Raw genomic sequence first — 25,425 nt, forward strand, 5'->3', positions numbered from 1 at the left:
AACGTAAATAGAACGTTCCCTTTAGGTTAGAAGACCGTTCTGGGAAACTTAAGAGAACGTTCCCGGAACGTTCCCCAAATCTAAAGGGAACGTTCTATTTACGTTAAGAAAACTTTCCTGGCTACCCAAAAGGGAACGTTCTGGGAACCAAAAATTGTCTTAGCTGGGAAGGATTTGCATGAAGGTGTGATATTCATTCTATTCAGGAGCAGTTTCCACGTTTCATTAACAGTTAATTTTAGTATTATATATTCACCATGGTAACTGTTGTTTCCATAACCCAAAAATACCATGTTACTTTCACTTTGTGTCATTTTGTATATGTTTAAATGACTGTGGTGACTCATAACAAAAACTAGTTTGGGACTGCTTTTCAATAGCCTTATAGGCTGTTTATTCAGTATTAGTCATATTCTTAACACATTCTTACAGTCTTACAAATTATATTAGATTAGATTAGATTAGATTCAACTTTATTGTCATTGCACATGTAAGGTACAGGGCAACGAAATGCAGTTAGCATCTAACCAGAAGTGCAATAAGCAGAGGTACAGGATATACAGTGGCTACAATATGTTACATATGTACAGAAATATACAGATAAGGCAGTAGTACTATGGACATAATTTACAAGTTTTTAAATACTATCAGTATGATATACAGATGGGTGATATGAACATACTATACAGATGGATTGTGCAGTAAATGTATGTACACTATGAGCAAAAACTATGAACATAATTACAAATGGATATGAATAAGCTATAAATTAAGATATATAAACACTAGTGCAATGAACATTGAAAGTGCATAGAAATAAAAATTTACAGTACATAGTACGCAGTGTGTAGATTGGTTGTTTTTTTTGTTTTGTTTTTTTTAATCGATTTAATGATGGGGAGGGGTGAAGAGTTTGTGGTGGTGTGTGAGGGGGGTATCATTGGGTTAATATATATATTACTTTACTTTTTTTTTTTTTACCCATGCAACTCCACCGGGCTAGGACACCGGCAAAGGATATAAGTATCGCTTTTTATTTATTTTTATTTATTTATTTTTTTCCCTTTTTATGTTTACAATTGAAATGTTGTTGTATGCATTTGTCAATTTTATTTAATTTCTGTATTTTCTTAAATGAATGTGTATAGAGTATTTACAGTGCTAACTTTTAGTTTTAGTTACTTTTTCTTATTTGTAAGTCGCTTTGGATAAAAGTGTCTGCTAAATGACTAAAAGTAAAGTGTGTGTGTATATATATATATATATATATATATATATATATATATATATATATATATATATATATATATATATATATATATATGGGTTGGGAGGGTTACTTTTAAAATTCTGTTACAGTTACAAATTGCTTCATCAAAAAAGTATTCAGTAACGTAATCCAATATGAAAGTAATGTAATCTTATTACTTTTGGATTCCTTTTAGTTACATATGTAAATAAAGTTTAAAAAAAGCAATATCTAAGTACACTTTTATTTAACTATGACTTTAAAATTAAAACTAAAAATAGTAATAGTACTAATATAAAAACTATAGTTAAAAACTATTAAAAATCGTGTCTTGTTTCACCATCTAGATGTAAACAATATATATTTAGCCTATTATAGTTTAGTCTCCTGCAGGGCCTGGCGCTCTCCCTGGCAGTGGCAGGTCGTAGCGCCACTTCCGGTGGCATCGCCAAATGCCACCGGCAGCTGCCAGAGTTCGTGACAGATGCCACGTTTTTTTGTCGCCATTTTTGGTGCTGTTTAAAACTACACTGTTCATGGTGGCGATCGATGGTGTTTTAATAATGCAAAGTTCCCACAGGTGTGTTATGTATTATGATTGTTTTTATTATTATAATACATTTCTATGTATCAGCTGCCAGAGTTCGTATCAGGAGTCACGATCGTTTATCGCCGTTTCTGCTGTAAACTACACAGTTTTATTTTTAAATGAAAGATTTGATGATGCATATTACATACCAGCAAGCAGATGCGATCAGAATATGAACCCAATAAGCTAAACAGCATTTTCCCATAAAGAACACTTAAGGAGTGCTTAGCTGTATAGACAGTATATATGCACGTGTATACTATACACAGGTGCGTAGCCAACATTTCAGAAGTGAGTGGGACAAAAATGTTATTTTATATATATATATATATATATAGGATACTGTTTATAAGAATATAGGAAACTTATTTTTTTTCTCTTATGTCTTTCTTTTAATTGGCTTAGAAATCAGATACACTGTTGGACAATAACCAATAAATGATTTGTTAATGTACTACAAACACTTTTTTTTATTCATTTTTATCAAATATAAGACAATAGTTTTTGTACTGTAATAAATGCTATGCCAGGTAGCACTGAATTGTTCATAAACTTACCTTGTAATTTACCATAAAATCACCTGGAGATGATTGAAAAAAAGTACAAATAAACCATATATGGTCGCAATCGTGTGTTTAATGCCTTCATGTTTCCAAAGGTTTCTGCCTTTTATTCAGATCATACAGTGATAGCTGGATGCTTTTGTCCATATTAGGGATTTCCTGGTACTTTGTAAGTTATTACTTCAATATGAGTCTGTCTTGCACTTTCTAAGCCCTCCGGCTTCGTGTATGTGTATATGTTGTCACATTTCCCTTAAATAAACATTACACTAAAAAGGCCAAATACAATTATATTTTGTATTTTTACACTGTGTAATATTCTGTTTATCAAAACCAATAAATGTCATCAAGTTAGTGTTTTTACGTATTTTTACATTTATTCCAAAATAATAACAAAAGTAGTAACAATACAAACATTTTTTTTTTGTCAACTGATGTTCAGCTGCTCTTTTTAACTTTACCAGCGGTTGTCGCTGTTGGACAATTACTTTATGAAGTGAAAATGAAGTGACATACTGCCAAGTATGGTGACCCATACTCGGAATTCGTGCTCTGCATTTAACCCATCCAACGTGCACACACACACACACACACACACACACACACACACACACACACACACACACACACACACACACACACACACACACACACACACACACACACACACACACACCCGGCGCAGTGGGCAGCCATTTATACTGCGGCGCCCGGGGAGCAGTTGGGGGTTCGGTGCCTTGCTCAAGGGCACCTCAGTTGTGGTATTGAGGGTGGAGAGAGCGCTGGACATTCACTCCCCCCACCTACAATTCCTGCCGGCCCGAGACTCGAACCCGCAACCTTTGGATTACGAGTCTGACTCTCTAACCATTAGGCCACGACTTCCCCTACATACTAGTGACTTTTACGCTTTTAATGTCATATTTTGTAATACTTGCATTGATTTTTTTGTAATATCGATCATTTTCTCATCCATTTTTTTTTTTCTCTAAAGAGTCTCTGCCTCCCTTGCCTTGACTGATGGCAGGCAACGACTGATGACAGAAGCCGTACAACACACAAACATCAGAAATTCAGTATCTTAAATTATGATCCTTGCGGCTTTGAGGTTATGTACATTTTTGCAGGTTATTTTACATTAATTTCATGCATGAAAATTAATAAAGTGATGAATGGAAATTGGGCAGTTCAATTAAGTATAGAATTTTTGAAAAGCTAAAAATTAAAATGGGCAAATGTGGGATCACCGTGAAATGAAATGTTTTTATTACAATTTGTAGGCTATAGCCACAGTTTTACTACAAATAGCATGCTTAAACTATGGTGAGTGTAGAAAAACGTTTTATTTGTTGCAAAACAATGTGTAATTTTCATAAGTTTTGTTGCAAATAATTTTTACTGTTATTTTACAAAGAAAAACGGTAGTAATGTATTTATAATATTTATAGAAAAGATCATTTGTCATGTACTGTAAATGCTCTAGGCCTACAAGTTTGAGGCATTAATTGTAACATTTGTATATACACCAAATATTTTGACCATACTTTCTTCTTTCACAGCAGGAAAACTTTTTGAGAGACACCAGGACTGCAGCTGACTGGTGCAGTAACAGAAATTGGGATGGAGAAATACAATTTCCCAGTGTCCTTTCACTGGAAAAGGAGGAACAAATTGCATGCCAAAGCAAATTGAGCTGGATGTGTGACTATGATGAAAGTTCTCCGGTGGAATTTTTCACTTTTGTATTTTTGGAAAAAAAAGATTGAGGTGTTCTGCACAGAAATGATTGATAAATCAAAGTACAAAATCTTCGCCAGATTTGAGGAAGAATAAGTCATCATAAGTCATAAATCAATCAATGATCAATAAAAACTTGAGTGTCTCAATTACAATGGTCTCATGATAATTTATATATATATATATATATATATATATATATATATAACAATATATACACACTTCCTATATATTTGTCTCCATTTCTCACTATTAACTAACTATTGACTTTTGCCTCAAACTCCTAATTAGCCTACTGTTCAGGTATAGGGTAAGATGTAGAATATGGTCACGTATAATACGGCATTAGTCAGAATCAGAATCAGAAAGAGCTTTATTGCCAAGTGTGTTTGCACACACAAGGAATTTGTCTTGGTGTTATGAGCTTCCAGTACAGAAAGTACAAACATAGTGCAGACAACATATAATTAAGGTGATAAAGAACACTAATGAAGAGAATATACAATAATTAAGGATAACAATAGTAATAAAAATAAAAATATACAGAAAAGAGACATGACCATAGACAGAACTGTGAATGTGCATGTGTCCTATGTACAGATGAAGGTTTGATGGGTTATTTACAGATGTACAGTACCGGGGTGTGTTATGTGTTGTTCAGGTGGGATACGGCCTGGGGGAAAAAACTGTTCTTGTGTCTGGCTGTTCTGGTGCTCAGTGATCTGTAGCGCCGGCCAGAGGGCAACAGTACAAAGAGAGAGTGAGCTGGGTGTGAGGGGTCCAGAGTGACTTTCTTAGCCCTTTTCCTCACTCTGGAGGTGTAAAGTTCTTGGAGGCTGGGCAGAGGGGCACCGATAATTCTCTCAGCAGTCCTAACTGTCCGTTGTAGTCTTCTGATGTCTGTTTTGGTAGCTGAACCAAACCAAACAGTTATAGAAGAACATAGGACAGACTCGATGATTGCAGAGTAGAACTGTTTCAGCAGCTCCTGAGGCAGGTTGAACTTCCTTAGCTGGCGGAGGAAATACAGCCTCTGCTGGGCCTTTTTCGCAATAGAGTCAATGTGATTGTCCCACTTCAGGTCCTGAGAGATGGTGGTGCCCAGGAATCTGAATGACTCTACTGAAGTCACAGTGCTGTTCATGACGGTGAGTGGGGAGAGAGCAGGGGGGTTTCTCCTGAAGTCCACTATCATCTCCACAGTTTTGAGCGTGTTCAGCTCCAGGTTGTTAAGACTGCACCAGACAGCCAGCTGCTCAACTTCCTGTCTGTAAGCAGACTCGTCACCGTCCTTGATGAGGCCTATGACTGTAGTGTCGTCCGCAAACTTCAGGAGCTTGACAGAGGGGTCCTTTGATGTGCAGTCATTCGTGTAGAGAGAGAAGAGCAGTGGGGAGAGAACGCAACCCTGAGGGGCGCCAGTGCTGATGGTGAGAGTCCTGGATGTGAGTTTGCCCAGCCTCACTAGCTGCTGCCTGTCTGTCAGGAAGCTGGTGATCCACTGACAGATGGAGGAGGGCACAGAGAGCTGTCTCAGTTTGTCTGAGAGAAGGTCAGGTATGATGGTATTGAAGGCCGAGCTGAAGTCCACAAATAAGATCCTTGCATAATTCCCAGGTTTGTCGAGGTGTTGCAGGATGTAATGCAGTCCCATATTGACAGCGTCATCCACAGACCTGTTTGCTCTATAGGCAAACTGAAGAGGATCCAGCAAGGGTCTAGTGATGTCCTTCAGGTAGGCCAGGACCAGTCTCTCAAGTGACTTCATGACCACAGACGTGAGTGCGACAGGTCTGTAGTCATTAAGTCCAGTGATTTTGGGCTTTTTGGGGACGGGAATGATGGTGGAGCGTTTGAAGCAGCAGGGAACTTCACACAGCTCCAGAGATCTGTTGAAGATTTGTGTAAAGATGTACTTTATGAGTACTAATAAACAGCTTATATAGTTGTAGCCAAGTGGAGAAAACTAATAAAACTTTACGTTAAATATAAATGGGCGGCGGGTCCTTTAAGAAACTGTGCTTGCGATATTTGCTTTGCGGCTCTCCAGCACGTAACAGATGTGTGTATATTTCAGTGGGAGCAGAGCAACTAACGCAAACTAGTGCTCTGGGTTGTGCGCCATTCTTCGGAAATTGGCGAGGGATCGTCTTTAAGGACATTTGTGGATCGCATGTGCGAGGTGGTTCCGGTTTGATCACGTTTTGGGACACGTGCAAGGACTGGTCTCAAGGATTTGGCGATGCCACCGGAAGTGGCGCTACGACCTGCCACTGCCAGCATTTGCGCTTGCTCTCTCTCTTAGTTTTACGGTTTAATTTGTATTATTATCATGCACACCATGGAATTTTAAATCACTAATAAACACAAAATTTTAGCTAACATGATGATTTCCATGCTAGTCGTACCTACAAACGTTCAAGTTGGTTGAGTAGCCTTTGTTAAAGCAAGAGTCTTCATGCATAGCGTACGCTGTACAACTACTTTATCCTTTTTGAAGACAAAATAACTGTGAAATTTCCAGACATGAAAACGTTTTTCCCAGCAGGAAGCATAGTAATTAACTGCAGCAGTGTCTCATCCCGCGTTTGAAGAGAATAATTGTAGACGGGTGTAATTTGCGCACGGTGGCTCACATGCGTCAGTACATGAGTGTCAACAGAACCAGGAACAATGATGAAGCAGCGCTAAATATATCGTTATGTCAAAAAAACTCATTTAATTTTCAATTAAACAAAAGTAATCCTTAAAGTATTCTCACTTTTTACAAAATGTAACTGTAATCTGAATACTTATGATTAGGGTTGGGTATCGTTCAAAAATTTTCGATATCGATACCGATACCTTGAGTTCGATACCGGTTCCTGAACGATACTTTTTTCGATACCAGTATTATGAAATCAGTTTTAATAAGATTACATTATCTCTAAAAACTATTTTGTTTTAGCTTGTTGATATTTATACAGACTCAAAGCCTCATGAGCCCCTGAACAAATTAACAAAATATATCCAACACAATAAATAAATAATTTTAATAAAGTTCAAATTGTTTTCAGTTTACACATCTGTTAGGCTACGTTTACATTAGTGCGTGTTCATTTTAAAACGCATAGCTCAGACAGAATCATCATTTCTAGGTTGTTAAAGAAATTTAAAATCTTCATCCACTTTCATAAGTGGGTGTTTTATTTTCTTTCACCATATGTTTTATTGTTATTAAATTCTGGTGTAGTATGTCTAATTATTTGAATGCATAAAAACAACTTAGTTTATTTAAATTTATTCTTAAAATAGCCTTATGAAATGTTTTATCTTTCCTCAGAAATTCTGTGTTCTGTATCTGGTTTTCAAATGAAGACATAAAACATTAATTTAACTTATCTTTAAATTATTGAAAATCAAAGTTTATTTATTTTGGCAAACAAAGGGGGTTACTATTAAAATTAAAACATGGAATAACGGTTGTGTTTTCATTACTAAAAAAAAAATAAAGTTTTAATAATGTTAATAGTAGCCTAGTAGTAGCAGTATGTACTGTCTGCTGAACAATTTTAATATATTTCTGCCGCAGTCTTCCAAGTGAAACCGAACTTTTATTTTGACGGGTTGCCTGGAATACCTTTACAGTTCTGTGTGTATATGATATGACGTTAGTTTTACTCGAATCAAACGGTAAAATGCTCATGAAGTGACTCTCACAGCAGTTCTGGAGATGTTGTTCATGTGTTTATGTCCTCATGTAATGAGGCGGCAGACGCTGAAATCACCGCAAGCGTCGCGCGCGCTTCAGTCTGTGTATAATAAACAAACCGCGCGATTTAAAGAGCTGACTGCTCCGTGCGCTTTAGAAACGCTCTCGCGCGGATGTCAAACACTGATCAATCTGCACGTCGCCGTTTCTAGTCAAACACACCTAGTGCTGCAGGATTATTGGCTCACTGACGGTGATGAGATTAACCCCTTATATCGAAATTTGGTACCGAACGGCAAGACGTTTTTCGATACTCGGTGGTATCGAGGCAATTCGGTCGGTTCCTAAAAAGTATCGAACTCGATACCCAGCCCTACTTATGATGTAACTGTAACGGATTACAGTTGCTAGATTTTTGTATCCTGATTACGTAACGCCGTTACATGTATTCCGTTACTCCAAGCATAAAAGTGGGTCGTGGCTTGATGACCATGGGAAAACGTGGGTCCCAAGGCCAAGCCAGTTGAGAACCACTGCTTTAGTTCAGAATCACGATCATCATGCACAATTCAGATATTTAATGCATCTTTATTCATATATCATTATCATTATCTAACTCAGTAGTAAAGAGGCACATAACTCAGGCAAAAATCACACACGCAAAACTATTTCCATACAAAATAAGCAAACAGATCTCTTTTTGCAGTGAAAAATTAAGAACATTAGTCTATTCAGGCACAAAATTACACTCACGCAATATTAAGGCAAATGCGAGTTCAACTTCCAACATTAAAGAAGGCTCTCCAAATCTAAATGTTTAAAAAAAGCACAGGGCTGTTGAAGCAAACTTAAGAAAAGCTCAGAAGGCCCTTTGGCTTGTTGAGTCACGGTTCCCTGGAAAATGTTAGTGCAACAGGTGCCAAATCTTTACCAGTTTCATTCCTCCAAAATTGGCAGGATTCCCACACACCTGGCCCACAGACTGGCCATGCAGCTCTCTACTGAAAGCTGCCTTTGTGAATCATCACAGCATAACTCAAAAGAGGGCATTCTTTGGTCTTCAATGGCCAACAAAAAGAAATAGGTCAGCGCTCTACAATTAATAAATGATGAGCTACCCTCTCCACACCAAGATAATGAGGTTATCAAGCTCTACACCACCTTTTTGAAGAACAGCTCCAAATGGCATAAAACACAAATTTCATTAAACTTTTAAGACCATATAAAATCATTCGTTCCTTCACTAATTACAGTAGCTATAGCATAGTTCATCATCTCAATGTAATACTCCTGAGTCAGGATATGTGCAAATACGCCTCACATGGCCCCAAACAGCGCTACATTAACATAACAGCAGATGCTTTTCATGCTGCCTCCATGATATCATCCACAATATCAGTTTCTCGAACTGTCAAGTGGTTCGTGAGATCAGGAGGTGCATGTTCTTGAGGACCATGAGCATGGTTTTCAGGTGGCTGTGACTGCTTTTTCTTCCAGCAGCAAGAGCAACGCAGACAGTCCTCGACGTTGTAGTGAAAAAGTCTGCGGCACGGATGGTAGAACTGATGGAAGATCAGCATGAAGATTACAGCCAGGCCGTAGCACACGAGAAGTTGCACCACCAGCAGCGGTGTGCATATGTATTCATAGAAGTCTGACTTGAAGTAGTACCACAATATCATGAGGGTCACATTCTCCATGAAGCGCAGGGTGTAGTAGACGGCCAAGCTTCTCCAGCGAGGCTGTTTCTCCACCAGGTCGTGGTCGGCCAGGTCCAGCTGCACGGCGGACCAGCAGAAAATATTGATGGAGGCATAGAGAAATGTGACCATGCAGAGCACCACGATGGTGCCAAGTTTACTGAAGTTCTTCTCTATGTTCTCAGGCAGTGATGCCTTCCTGGCCCAGAACTCAACCCATGGCTGGAAGAAGAAGATGAACAAGTTGGTCAGGCCCACCAGGACCACCCAGACCGTGAGTGCTGTGCTGAAGAGCACCAAGGTGGTGATCCGTGTAGCGATCTCTAACCCTCGCCAGAGGATCATGCACAGGCAGGCAATAGGCTTCATTCGCAATTTGTAGTCATCGTACTTGATCTGTATGGCCAGAACACTGCAAACTAAAGCTCCGTATATGATCGATATCATGGAAATGATCATCAGGGCAACTGTAAACACAAATAGGATGAGCATTAGTGTAAAAATATAGAAAATAAAAATGTAACACTTTACAATGAGGTTCCATTTGTTAACTTCATTAGGAAACATAAACGAACAATGAAAAATATGGTCAAATTTAATTTTTAGGTGCCCTTCTTATAAGAGTGAGGTCTAAGTAATATGAATAAACATTTAGGATTAGTGACATTATATAATTACTAAACATTTACTGCTATTTCTGTAGTAAGTTCATGTAATGTGTAACAGACTTGCTGCAATAGTCAGTGTTAAGCTGCAACACCGGTTACATCACTTGCCCACCATGGCACTGGCCCCTACCATTGTTATATACACACATATATATAAATTAGTGCTGTAAAATGATTAAATCGCATCCAAAATAAAGGTTTTTGTTTGCATAATATATGCGTGTGTACTGTGTTTATATGATATATAAATATGTTATGTATAAATCCAACATATTTTTTCTGAAATATATACATGGATTTGTGTGTATTTATAAATGCATAATAAATTTACAGTTCACACACACACACACACACACACACATATGTGAAAAAACAAACTTTATTTTGGATGCGATTAATCACAATTAATTATTTGACAGCACCAATATATATAGGCTAAGGGAGTTGGATGTTGTATTTTGTAATTGACGCTGAATTGCCACTAATTCGCAAGGTGCATTCAAAAGCTTTTTAAAAGCAAAAAAAATAAATAAAAAAAATAAAACCCCGCCCCGGTGGAAAAAATTCTCTCACCTTCACAACCCTAATGTGTAACAAGAAAAAAATACATCTAAAGCATTTATTAATCCTAGATAGTTCATTTAAGCATTTACCAATACATTATTAAAATCAAATGTTGTATCTGGAAATATTATATAATGGACCTCAGCTAACAATATTAACAAGAATAATAAACATTGTAACAAATGTAATGCTCACGGTTTGTTAAGAGCAATAGTTCACCCAAAAATGTAAATTGGCTGAAAATGTACTCACTTTCAGGCTATCCAAGGTGTAAATTAGCTGAAATCTGATGTAAAATTATGTGAAATCTGTTCCGATGAACAAAAACAAAAAAAAAAAACAATAAAAACTCATTTACACCTTGGATGGCCTGAGGGTAAGTACGTTTTCATGTCATTTTAATTTTAAGGTAAACTACTCCTTTTATATTAGTTATCTACCATTATTTCATGGGATCTTATAGTAAAGTGTTACCAATATTATATTTGGTATCTAGTAAAGAATCCAGACTTACGCCGTGTGGGAAGGACATATTTTTCCTGAATGGTGGCATAGAGCTGTAGAGTGAGCTGTGGAGTGGAGCCTAGGAAGGCCTGGATGACAGCTGTGCGTTTGAAGGCATTACGGTGGACGGCTAGTTTGCGCTCTGAATGTCCGATCTCACATTCGAAGGCTGGGCCTAAACCTCTGCCATGCTTTAGCTTGATCTTTCTTGAAATGGTAGCATATGGTTCCTCCTTTTTTCCCGCCTGACAGTAAACAACAAGAGCTTCAATGCACCTGAAAAGAAAAAGGAATCATGGAGATACTAAAAAAATATTTTACTGTTTACAATGGATTTTGAGAACATGGCAACTGATTTATAAACTAAACAAAACCAAAGTAGTAATAAAAACGTTTCATTCTAACTTGATTGACCAATTTGAGCAAACACAACAGACTTTCAATACTCATACACTTAGTTTCCACAAGGTGGCAGCAAAATCTTAGAGCTCAACCCATTTCAAACCAGTTTATCAGCTTGCAGTGCTGAAATATGAGAAGTGTGTAGTCTTATTCTGTGTGGAAAATTCACAACAGTGCTGTTTGCATGTCCTGCATGAGCACATTTCACTTTTAATTTGAATAAAGCATTGCCTTTAAATTGCAATCAAACTGACTTTACCACATGAGTGAACATCACGGAAAACAAGACAAAACTGCTGAGAACTATGATGTGTATAAACAAATATGATTAAAACAATTATGTATTCACTACTGTTAAAAAATGTTGCAGTAAGATTTTTTTTTTAAAGAAATTATTACTTTTATTCAGTAAGGATGCATTTAAATGATCAAATGTCACAGTAAAGCATTTATAATATATAACAAAAGAATTGTACTTCAAATTGTAATGCCAAACCAGCAGAGGGAGCCCTCACCTGAATACTGACTGTGCTCTACTCCCTCTGCTTCTCTTATCACTTCCTGTTTGGAACATTTATAAGCATGCTGACCTTTTTAGACCATGCGAAGTATTGCCAGTTACACTGCCTTACCGAGCGTTCATCCTGTATTTAGTTTGCCTTGCTGTGTATGATTCTGCCTGTTTATCTGACCACGATTGTTCTGGATTCTCCCTTCTGCTGTGCCTGCCTGATTCTTCTGATGTTTGTGTTTGGACCTTATGCTTGCCTACTCATCTTTGTCTATTGGATCAACCCTGTACTTGTCGACGGATCGGACTGCTATCCTGGTATTGACCCATTGCCTGAATTCTCGTTTCTGCCTGTTAAAAGTCTGCTTAATAAACTTCTGCTTATGGATTCTAACTCAGCCTCAGCGGCCTCATTACAGAATACTTCGCCTCCTATGAGTCCAGCGGAAGTTTCAAACTTACAAGCAGCGTTTGCTTATCAAAATGAGTTGCTGAGGGGTTATCAGGAACAGCTCTCTAGTCTACAATCAATCAACGAGCACCTGACGAATTACATACGGGCACTTCCCTCACCAACACCTAAGGTGGTAAGCTTTGCTCTTCCTGATAAGTTTGATGGATCTCCTGAACAATGTAGAGGCTTTATTCGTCAAGTGAAGATCTACTTAGATCATCAAGATGATAAGTTTGAATCGGAAGAGAAGAAATGTGCATTTTTGATGACTTTGTTGACCGGTAAAGCTATCGACTGGGCAGCCGCTGTTTGGGACACAGACTCACGGTTTAGATCCTCTGTTGATTACTTCATTCATCAACTCCAAGAAGTGTTTGAGTATCCTGCTGGAGGGAAAACTGTAACAACTCAACTCCTACACATTTCACAAGGTACTCGTACTGCCGCGGACTATGCTGTGGAGTTTAGAACACTCGCTGCCCAAAGCGGTTTTAATGATGTTTCTTTAAAGGCCATATTCCAGCAAAGTCTTAACATTGATCTGCAGGCAGAGCTAGCTTGTAAAGGGGAGGATCTACCATTTTCAGATTTTGTTACGCTCGCTATTAAAATAGACAATCTGATGAGACAAGCACCCAAACGAAGAGGCAACAGAGGCATCCGACACGACTCAATAATTCCACCCCGGGATTCGTCTACAGCAGAGACCAAGGCGAACAGTGAGCCCATGCAAATTGGTGTTTCTAGATTGTCTGAAGATGAAAGGACAAGGCGTAGACAACTTCGATTGTGCTTTTATTGTGGGGAGGCAGGCCACGTCAGCATGGGATGCCCACACAAGTCTCAAACCGCTCAGAGGGTGAATATTGAATATTTTTCTCTGCTCGATAATAAATTATTCTTGCTTCCCGTTACCATTAAGACTGAACATATTTCTCTTGAATTAACAGCGATGATTGACTCTGGAGCCGCTCTTAATCTAATCAGTGAAAACATCATTGAAAAGTACAGCCTTCCCACCCAACCATGCAACCCCCCAATTAAGATTAGAACCATCGACGAAGCACTTATTGGGGAAGGAATCACTCAAAGAACACAAACTCTCACTCTGAAAGTTGGACTGTTTCATCAAGAATCCATTACCCTGTATGTTGTTAACTCTTCTAAACATGAAGTCATTCTCGGTCACCCCTGGCTATCCATCCACGACCCGAACATTTCCTGGCATCATGGTGAGCTCACTCAATGGTCCACGTTTTGTATGAACCACTGTTTTGATTTACTGCCGCAACCTTGTCTTACAACCAGCATCGAAAGTCCAGAAACTAATAAGACTGTAAACATCCCTTCTTGCTACCATAACTTATCTGAAGTGTTCAGTAAAACCAAAGCCACTAGTCTACCACCACACCGACCAGGGGATTGTGCCATTGATCTTCTTCCCAATGCCATGCCACCCAAAAGCAAAATTTATCCCCTGTCCAGAACCGAAAGCCAGGCTATGGAAGAATACATCGATGAAGCTCTAAACTCTGGTTTCATTCGTCCTTCTACCTCACCAGCTGCCGCAGGCTTTTTCTTCGTTGAGAAGAAGGATGGCGGACTAAGGCCTTGCATCGATTACAGAGGACTCAACAATGTCACGGTCAAGTTTCGCTACCCACTCCCTTTAGTTCCATCAGCCCTAGAACTACTTCGTGAGGCCACCATATACACCAAGCTTGATTTAAGGAGTGCGTATAATCTTATCAGAATTAAGGAGGGAGATGAATGGAAAACAGCCTTTCTTACCACCAGGGGGCACTATGAATATCAGGTCATGCCTTATGGGCTTGCGAACTCACCAGCTGTTTTCCAATCGTTCATCAATGAAATATTCCGAGACCTGCTTAATAAGTATGTGGTAGCCTATATTGATGACATCCTAATCTACTCCAAATCAGAAGAAGAACATATCAACCATGTAAGAACTGTTCTCTCTCGGCTTCTAGAGAATCAACTATACGTTAAAGCAGAGAAATGCGAATTCCATGTCAAACAAACAACATTCTTGGGTTACCATATTAGCCACGAGGGGGTAAAAATGGATGAGACTAAGGTAAAAGCAGTCACTGAATGGCCTCGGCCGACTACAGTCAAAGAACTTCAACGATTTCTAGGTTTTGCTAACTTCTATCGACGTTTCATCCGTAACTACAGCATGATTTCCAGCCCTCTGACATCTCTCCTAAAAGGTAAACCTACAAAACTTACATGGACAGAAGAAGCTGATACCGCCTTCACTTCCCTGAAAGGAAAATTCACCACAGCACCAATCCTGAAACATCCTGAACCCAATTTACCATTCGTGGTTGAAGTCGATGCCTCAAACTGTGGAATCGGAGCTGTACTTTCCCAACGTCATGGTCAACCAGGCAAGTTGTTCCCATGTGCATTTTTCTCAAGAAAGTTGACAGCAGCAGAACGAAATTATGATGTGGGTAATAAGGAACTTCTTTCAATGAAAGCCGCTATTGAGGAGTGGAGACACTGGCTAGAAGGAGCCATCCACCCGTTCCAAGTCATTACTGATCATAAAAATCTTGAGTATATAAAAGGTGCCAAACGTCTCAACCCACGGCAAGCACGCTGGTCCCTGTTTTTCACCCGATTCCAATTTACAGTCACTTATCGACCAGGCAGTAAAAATAGCAAGGCTGATGCCCTATCCAGGCGTTATGACCCTCCTAATGAAAATGTCTCACCAGAACCGATTCTTCCTCCTTCTGTTATCATTGCTCCCGTAACCTGGGATATTATGGAAGAGCTTCAACGAGAACAACAACACGATCCTTCACCTAATAACTGCCCACCAAACAAACAATATGTACCACACAATCTACGTCAACGAATTATGCAGTGGGTCCACACCTCCATCAGTACGGGTCATCCTGGGATATCTCGCACCCTCCGCCTAGTTCAAAATTCATTCTGGTGGCCATCCATGACCAAGGACACTACCATGTATGTCAAGTCATGTCAAGTCTGTGCACAATCCAAAACTCCCAAAGAACTACCATCAGGGCTACTTCATCCATTACCCATCCCACAACGTCCCTGGTCCCATCTCTCCATCGATTTTGTAACCGATCTTCCCCCATCTGATGGCTTTACCACCATACTTGTAGTTATAGATCGATTCTCCAAATCCTGTCGTCTAACACCACTCAAAGGATTACCCACAGCTATGGAAACCGCACTCGCCTTGTTCCATCAGGTCTTCAGAGTTTACGGCTTACCTGAAGATATTGTCAGTGATCGAGGCACTCAGTTTACCTCCCAAGTCTGGAGAGCCTTCTGTAAACATTTGGACATTAATGTGAGTCTAACATCTGGTTATCACCCTCAGTCAAATGGCCAAGTTGAACGCCTCAACCAAGAGATTGGCAGATATTTACGAACCTATTGCATGCGAGAACAACACAGATGGTCAGAGTTCTTGCCCTGGGCTGAATACGCCCAGAATTCCATCACGCATCCCTCTACAGGCCTAACCCCCTTCCGATGCGTCCTAGGGTTTCAACCCCCACTGTTCCCATGGTCTGGCGAACCTTCTTCGGTACCTGCTGTGGATGATTGGATCCGGCGTAGTGAGGGGGTGTGGGACAGTGCGCACGTCCGTCTTCAGAGAGCCGTAAGAACACAGGAGTTCCAGGCTAACAAACGACGTCGCCCACATCCCTCCTACCAGCCGGGACAGCGGGTCTGGCTCTCAACGAGGGACATTAAGCTTCGGCTACCCAGCAGGAAGCTCAGCCCAAGGTATGTTGGCCCTTTCAAAATTCTTCGAAGAATAAATGAGGTCACTTACCAGCTAGAGCTTCCTGCTAATTATCGTATATCTCCTTCTTTCCATGTTTCCCTCCTCAAACCGGTCCACCGGGATGCTGACCCCGGAACCGAGATCCAAGAGCCACCACCACCTTTGGACATTGATGGAAATCCTGCTTATCGGGTGAATGTGTTGCTGGATTCAAGGAGGAGAAGGGGTCAACTCCAATATTTGGTGGACTGGGAGGGCTATGGGCCTGAGGAGAGGTCCTGGGTATCTGCCCGGGACATTCTGGATCCATCGCTCATCGAGGAATTCCATCGAGCCAGACCCGACCGACCAGCGCCACGACCACGGGGACGGCCACGTCGAGCTCCAGGAGTCGCTCCTAGAGGAGGGGGTTCTGTAATGCCAAACCAGCAGAGGGAGCCCTCACCTGAATACTGACTGTGCTCCACTCCCTCTGCTTCTCTTATCACTTCCTGTTTGGAACATTTATAAGCATGCTGACCTTTTTAGACCATGCGAAGTATTGCCAGTTACACTGCCTTACCGAGCGTTCATCCTGTATTTAGTTTGCCTTGCTGTGTATGATTCTGCCTGTTTATCTGACCACGATTGTTCTGGATTCTCCCTTCTGCTGTGCCTGCCTGATTCTTCTGATGTTTGTGTTTGGACCTTATGCTTGCCTACTCATCTTTGTCTATTGGATCAACCCTGTACTTGTCGACGGATCGGACTGCTATCCTGGTATTGACCCATTGCCTGAATTCTCGTTTCTGCCTGTTAAAAGTCTGCTTAATAAACTTCTGCTTATGGATTCTAACTCAGCCTCAGCGGCCTCATTACACAAATAAATGCAGCTCTTTTGAAAAAAAATGCATAATGGTTAAAAAAACATTTAGTAGCACAACTGTGATAATTCTATGGTGCTAATTATTGTTGTACTATTTATTTTCACATATTAATATTTTGGTAAATATTTAGGTCAGGTAAATTTTAGAAGTTCTATCATTAATTATGAAACATTGGTTTAGTTACTACAGATACGTTTTTGTAATAATTTTGCATGCTTTTTTTTCTTGTGCTTTCTGATACATTCCAGAACATCGTGGGACCTGTCATAAAAGACAAAAATCATCCAACATACACTTCTGAAGTATTATGTATGTACCATGTGATTTTACACATTGAGCTTTTGGCCTGCTGGCTGTGTGAACTTTGTATTGATTGTAATCTTAGTTTTATTTTATGCAACCGTTTACGCAATGCTTTTGTGTTTTTGTATAAATTCACTGAATGTGGCTCACTAAATACGATCACAAAACATAACAGCTTTATTCTTAAAGGGGTGGTGATGGCGCAGTGGATAAGACACATGCCTTTGGTGTGAGAGACCCGGGTTCGAATCCACTGTGAGACACCAATGTGTCCCTGAGCAAGACACTTAACCCCTAGTTGCTCCAGAGGAGTGCGACCTCTGACATATATAGCAATTGTAAGTCGCTTTGGATAAAAGCGTCAGCTAAATGAATAAATGTAAAAGGGAGAGTTCACCCAAAAATGAAAAGTGATGGAACCTAATAGAGGCTCTCCATACAACAAAAGAAACTGGCTACCAACATTATCTTTTGGGTTCCACAGAAGAAAAAATGTTGTGCAGGTTTGAAGATTGTACAGAGGATAAAAATAAAAGATCCCAGAGTTTTGTTTTGTGGGTGAACTATGCATTTCAAGGCAATTCACACTAATTGTGTGATTAGAATGTGTGAGTTTATTATGTTTCTATGTATGTGGTTTGCAGTAGGCACTTCTACTCAACTGCTGCATGTAAAGCATCGGGTGACAGATCACCTGACACCTCAAGCCAGATCACCTGACAACCCAAGCCTTAACTCTAAAAGAACATAACTTCTGCTCTTTTTATCACAGCAAACGAGAAGGATGTTTTGAGCAAGGATTTTAACACTTAGCTGTACAGCATGTGGAAGAGGCTGTTCCAGTCTGCGTGAGTGGCCATATTTATTCAAAAGCATGTAAATTAAGTCTACAGCCCAAACACATTAATGTGTGCGATTGTCAGTGTTCGTTTAACATGACACAATTTTGTGTGCTTGTAAAGTTGTATAAGAAACAAAAAAATATACTAGTGTTTTGAATGGCTTTTTACTTTAAAATCCTTCCAGAACACCGAGAAATATTAAAAAGCTGTTTAAGGCTTGTTTCTATGGCTTAATAGGATGCACAACATTATGGCATCAACAAAGTGTGGGTCACTTGTAATCTAATAAAGTGAGAGCTGTCTGCCATATTAGAACGCTTGGCCTGTGCTGCACAAAGAAACCAGGGCCTGTTCTAAGGTTGTTATTCAGAGCTTGGTAAAATGATTACTAAAGACAGTCTTTGGTTTCTGCACAGCAACTACAGGCCCTGTTATTATATAAAGAGATGATGAAGGTGGCTATTTTGATCTTGATATTTAATACTTGTCAATGGCAGATGCTTCTAGCCAAAGCATACAGTGGGATTACTTTCTCAACTTTTGTGCTTGGTAAACCCTAGCAAATGTGACAAAACCGTGAAGAACTGTATGCCAAATACCAACAGGAAAAAAAAACATTGCCAGAAATCCACAGTCACATTAAAAATAATCATTCTTCAATAGCTCTTCTCTCAAGAAATATGAGATGAGATGACTGCTGTATAAACAGGAAGATCTAAATTTAGTAAGATAAGACATTTCCTCTTCAAGAGAATGATTTTATGACACCGTGTCATATATTTAGAGGTGAGGAAGGCCCTCATCTTTTCTTACAGTCTACTGACTGCTTACTGACCTCGGCACAGCATACCAACGAAGGACATAGTCCACAAATTGGACCTGCACAATGCATTCCTCCCTTTTTTAAAAATTTTTTTCAGACTTGACAGTAAGCAGAGAAATGGATGTGCCATGTCGTCTATAGTGTACACAGTCAATCACAGGTCAGTATTTTATAGAAATAAACTTAAATTTTTTTAATTTGGCTTTGAATTTCAAGTTGATATGAAGCTTTGGCAGATCTGAAGACTAAATCCCAAACCACATGCTATTTCTTTGGTAAGAAATTATAAGTTAATGCATTTTTAATATAAACAGCTTAGCACTTTGGCATAAGATGATTGTAAATATAATTTTTAATTACAAAAAAGCAAGAGCTGTACACTGCTGAGAATATAAATCTGTTGTTTACATTAGTCGTAAGATTGACATTGATTTCTGCTGTACAATCAACAGCTTTAAAGATATTTAAATACTGTATGACCACGACACTAGATAGTATATGTCTTTCTGTGACCTGCCACACATTCCTAGATAACAGTATTAACAGAGTACAATAACTGACGGTAGACAGGGACATTATGGTCGTTTTGTTTATGTGTGGTGACACACACCCTTAGATTTCAATAAGATTGAATCCTGCTGCGATTTTACATTTACATATCTCCTAAACTACCCAGACTCCACCTTAATAACCTGGAAAACATGTCATTGTTTGCTCAACAAGACTGAACACATTTTGAAATTTGAAACATGGATGCCAGAAGCAAGGGGAGTACTGTATCTAAAATCTTTTTTGGGATACACCCAACATTTTCAGTAGAGGTTTGAACTCTGAACATTCTTAAGAACACTACCTTATGTAATTTCATAATATACTGTAGGAGTACGTCTAAATAAAGTTCCAGCAGTTGTAGTTTTGTGATGACCTATTACTACGCTTGTCTGGCATTTCGGAAGTGGAAACTTCTGGGGGAAAGCTCCACAGTAGTTAAAAACTGAACACTCAAAACTGCCATTTACCAGTCAAAAGTGTGAATGCATCAACTCATTCTTGGTCATTACTTAAATATTGTGATTTTTCCACATTTTAGGATAATAGTAAAGTTATCAAATTATAAAATAATACAGATGGGTGGAAATTTAGTACTAACCAAAAAACAACAACAACATACTTAAACTAAAACCTGGTGTTGGTTTTAAACAATACTGAGAGAGGTCCAGTTATACTAGGGCATTTTGGCTGCTTTGTTTTTTACTGTTGAATTACCTCATTCATTAAAAAATTATTTAAAATACACTAAATAAAACTGTCAAGAAAAACATACATAGGCACAATTTATATATGTTATTAGTTTGCCCTTTTTTTGAATGGTGTACAGCTGTCTCCTTACTGAATTCTGCCCGTTGACAACCCCCCCCCCACACACACACACACACACAAAAAAGTCATCACAAATGATCCATTTGCCCACTGGAATATTTTTCTATGCACTTTTTAATGTCCATTGCACTAGTGATTATCACTATACTATTCATTTGTAAATGATGTTTATATGTTCATAGTTTCTGCATATAGTGTACATACTCTTATTACATATCCATCTGTAAAGTATGTTCATAGTGCACCCATCTGTATATCATGCTGATAGTATTTATCAATCTGTAAATCATGTACATAGTACTGCCTCATCTGTATATTTATTGTACATTTGTAACATATTATAGACACTGTATATCCTGCACTTACTGCTTATTGCACTTCTGGTTAGATACTAACTGCATTTCGTTGCCTTGTGCCTTGCATGTGCAATGACAATAAAGTTGAATCTAATCTAAATACACAGCCATTCAGGTTTTAAAAAAATAAATTTTAAAATGCAATTTATTCATTGTAATTTATGGAAAAGCTGACTTTTTAACAACCCCTCAAAAGAAACATTTATTATTATAATCAGAGTTGAAAACAGTTGTGCTGCTTAATATTTTTCTAGAAACTGATACATTTTATTCAGGATTCTTGATAAATAGAAAATTCAAAATATAAATGTTTTAACTGTCACTTTTGATCAAATGAATGCATCCTTGCAGAATAAATATATTTCTTTAAAAATAAATCTAACTGACCCCAAACTTTTGAACGCTAGTGTATATAGACACCATATACATATCAGGTCCAAACTATAGTTCCTGTACATTACGATAAAATTACTTATGGAAAGGCCAAAAAATTATTTTATATGCTTATATATTATTGTTTACATTTTAGCAATTTTATTAATTATTTGTGGCCCTGTACCACAAAAACAGTCATATGTAGCACGATATATTTGTAGCAATAGCCAACAATACATTGTATGAGTCAAAATTATCAAATAGTTTTTTATGCCAAAAATCATAAGGATATTAAGTAAAGATAATGTCGTATGAAGATATTTTGTTAATTTCCTACTGAAAATATATCAAAACTTAATTTTTGATTAGTAATATGCATTCCCAAGAACTTTATTTGGACAATTTTAAATGTGATTTTCTCAATATTTAGACCTTTTTGCACCCGTAGATTCCAGATGTTCAAATAGTTGTATCTCAGCCCAAAAGTTGTCCTATCTTAATAAGCCATACGTCAATGGAAATCGTATTTATCCAGCTGTATAAATCTCAATTTAAAAAAATTGACCCTTATGACTGGTTTTGTGGTCCAGGGTCACATTTTGTATTTCATAAGCATTTAATTAAATTTTAGCTATTGCTGCAAACTTTGATACTGCTATTTAATGTCAGTTTCTGTTGTAACAGCTGACCTCATTTAGTGTGACAGCATGAACACAGAACACAGCCAAAAAAGGTCAATGTGTGTTCAATGGACTATCTTTTCTTGGGCTATAACGGTGGAAATGTTCAATAGCTTTTTGTATCCCAGATTGAAACTGACTTAAAATATAACCTACCAAGATAAACATTCACACCACATGTAGATAAACATGCTTTAGTATGTTGGCCCTTATGTGTTTATCAATATTGTGGTCATGTGATCATCAAGTGTCATCTCATACCTTATAATAGGCCCCATCTGAAGCAGATGCATGAAGAGCATAAGGGGTCGGTCTCTCCCCAAGTCCCGGTGCACGAACGTCAGCGTGAGCTGGGTCAGAACCGACGGAACCAGCATGAATGTAATAGTCAGCCCCATCCACACAACGTCGTCGGTCTTATGGTACATGCTGCTGAGCACCGAGGCGCATATGAACTCCGCGCAGTACAGGACGGTGGTCCACAGCACGCTGAAGGGTGGATGGACTTTACCGTGGTTGATCACTATCATGACGCCGTTCTCACTCGGGTTCGCGACGGACTGCTGCGCCACCACCTCCGCGATGTCATGCTCGGTCGGCTTGTTGTTTTCCATCCTCTATCGTTACTTCTCGTGCTCTCGTGCTCTTTATATGGCTCGATCCGCGCAGCGTTCATGCCATTTTTTGTGAAAAGTCATCGTCGGTGATTCGGATCTCAAATCATCCGTCTGCATGGTGCATTTATGTGAACTCGGCTCATATGCACACTGCCACATAAGCAGTTCTGTGAAGGAAAGTCACATAAGTATATAGAATGAAGTGATCTTCTGTGTTTTGAAGTATGTTACGTACCCATCTAGACATCACGATGCCGCCAACGTCGGTAAATTAAACTGTCTCCATTTCGCAGAGACTTTCAACGGATCAGAAAGCAAACCAGGTGTGTCCTGACATGCAGTGACTGAAAGCCTGAGCTGCTGGCTGCCCTGCTGGAATCCCCTGGGTCCTAATGCACAACGGGTGTACTGGTTAACCAAAGTTGATTCAAGATTTGTGAACTATCTTTGGACTGCATTACAGGCATTAGGTCTGTTTTATATTCTGTATCATTTGAATGAGGGGGCAAACTGATGGCAGCAAATTAAGAAACGTGAATTTAATTCCTATAAAGATGGCAGTATCCTTGTGGTCTTAATATTAGCAATTTTGGTTGTCTATTGATTTGCATGAAATGCAAGGTCAGAGGACAGCAGAGAGCATTTGAAAGAGATTTATGGACAAAGAGCTTAAAACAAAAGAAGAAAGCAGTACAAATATAGCCAGCTCTTACTCAGTACTTAATAAATAGATACATAAATATGTATAAGTGCTGGATGTGAAATTAACTTGCTTAGTTAAGTGGCCACAACACAGTCAGAGGTGTTTATTTATTTTTTTGTAAATTAAGTGTACAGTTTACAATTTTTTTTCAAGCACATTATTACTCTTTAGAAGGGTAAGATTTTCCCTTTAGAAGTCCATATTTTCATTTTAACCTCATAAAACACACTTGGAAAAATATGTAATTAATAATCAGTGGTGGAAAGAGTACTGAAAATATATACTCAAGTAAAAGTACCATTACCTTCCAAAAAATGTAGTTTGAGTAGAGTAAAAGTACTTGTCCAAAAAACTACATGAGTAAGAGTAAAAGAGTAGCCTATTTAAAAGTACTCATGAGTATTGAGTACTGAGTACTGAGCTGTGGATTCTAGCCCGTCATAATAACTGCTCTACACTGCAATTTATACATGTGTGACCCTGGAGCACAAAACCAGTCTTAAGTCGCTGGGGTATATTTGTAGCAATAGCCAAAAATACATTGTATGGGTCAAAATTTTTGATTCTTCTTTTATGCCAAAAATCATTAGGATATTAAGTAAAGATCATGTTCCATGAAGATATTTTGTAAATTTCCTACTGTAAATATATCAAAACTTAATTTTTGATTAGTAATATGCATTGCTAAGAACTTCATTTGGACAACTTTAAAGGAGATTTTCTCAATATTTACATTTTTTTGCTCCCTCAGATTCCAGATTTTCAAATAGTTGTATCTCAGCCAAATATTGTCCTATCATAACAAACCATACACCAATGGAAAGATTATTTATTCAGCTTTGTATAGATGATGTATAGATCTCAGTTTTGAAAAATTGACACTTATGGTTTTGTGGTCCAGGGTCACCTTTAAAAAACGTTGTACATTCTGGAGATCACATCTTGTTTGTCATAAAGAATGAAGAATATCTATAATCCAGCAGTTTTGATTGATTTTGACTGCCAACTCTTTAAAACACATCAAAACAGCACGGAAACAGTATTCAGTTGAAGAAAAGATGAAAGTTATTCTCAGTACAATTATCCCCATTTAAATCATAAAGTCTGAAAAATAGATTTAAAATCATGTGTAAGGCCACCGAGACAGCATGCTGTTGTTGCACATAAAATATTAATATTTAGAATAGTGCAAATACAAACACCATTAGAAACTCATAGTTCAGCATCACACACCATGATATGGGTTAAAATGAGAGCCAATTTCTCTCCAAAACAGTTTTAGCGTTTTGCAATAAAGAAACAAGAAAAACTAAACTTGATCATTTATGTTACAATTTTAACAAATGCACATTGTTCTAGAAGGATGGCACCATGTACATTACATGTACATATACATTACTCAAATTGTTATGTCGATAAAACAATTTGTAAGGAAAAATGCATTCAATAAAGTATTTCTGGGGAAACTTTTTCAAAAGAAAACACAAACGCATGCACGTCTCTTGCTGAGCCGCGGCGGTCTCGGTGAATCAGCAGCATCCACAACTGAATGCAACAAAAAGTGTTCAACTTGAAATTTGTTTATGCGCGAGTGCACATGCTAAATGAAGGCGGATTGAATAAAATGGATAAAAAAAGAAATTAAAAAAGTTTATTAATGAGCTGCAGTTTTATTACATCACGCGCTGACACAGATGCAGTGTATTAACGCCACGGGTCATCAATAAGGTGCAGATTGGTCCTCAATTTGAGTACAATATTGCAAATCGTTTTACAGTGTTTCCAACACACTTTTTCACAGCGCTTCACACGCTCAAACTCATCAAAAGTCAACTAGTTCAACAAGCAAAAACTTATCCAAGTGACTGCAGCTGAACGCGCGTGAGAGAGACGAAGCAGCGCAAATCGCGCGGCTCTTAAGTGAGTGGGAATTTACTGAACGTGGCACTCGCGGGAGTTAACACTGTACGCAATACCCGCAACCTCACACCACATTTCAGGTCGTGTAGATAGGCAAGCATATATACAAATCATTTAGTAAGCAGA

The 25,425-nt window shown here is 38.5% G+C and overlaps 1 protein-coding gene across 2 annotated transcripts; it reads right to left on the reverse strand.

Moving 5' to 3' along the window:
- Positions 1-8,401: 8,401 nt before the first annotated feature.
- Positions 8,402-23,252, reverse strand: xkrx (XK related X-linked). Of its 2 annotated transcripts, XM_079438036.1 has the most exons (4): positions 22,912-23,065; positions 22,321-22,843; positions 11,276-11,541; positions 8,402-9,996 (listed from the first exon to the last, which is right to left on the reverse strand). In XM_079438036.1, the coding sequence occupies exons 2-4, from the start codon at positions 22,671-22,673 to the stop codon at positions 9,194-9,196; spliced, it is 1,422 nt and encodes a 473-aa protein (XP_079294162.1). In that variant the 5' UTR covers positions 22,674-22,843; positions 22,912-23,065; the 3' UTR covers positions 8,402-9,193. The 2 variants fall into 2 exon arrangements, with proteins under 2 accessions (XP_079294162.1, XP_079294163.1); XM_079438037.1 differs by having other exon boundaries at positions 22,321-23,252.
- Positions 23,253-25,425: the final 2,173 nt, after the last annotated feature.

Source organism: Barbus barbus (genome assembly GCF_936440315.1).
Source record: "Barbus barbus genome assembly, chromosome: 17".
In the NCBI taxonomy this organism is placed as follows: Eukaryota; Metazoa; Chordata; class Actinopteri; order Cypriniformes; family Cyprinidae; genus Barbus; species Barbus barbus.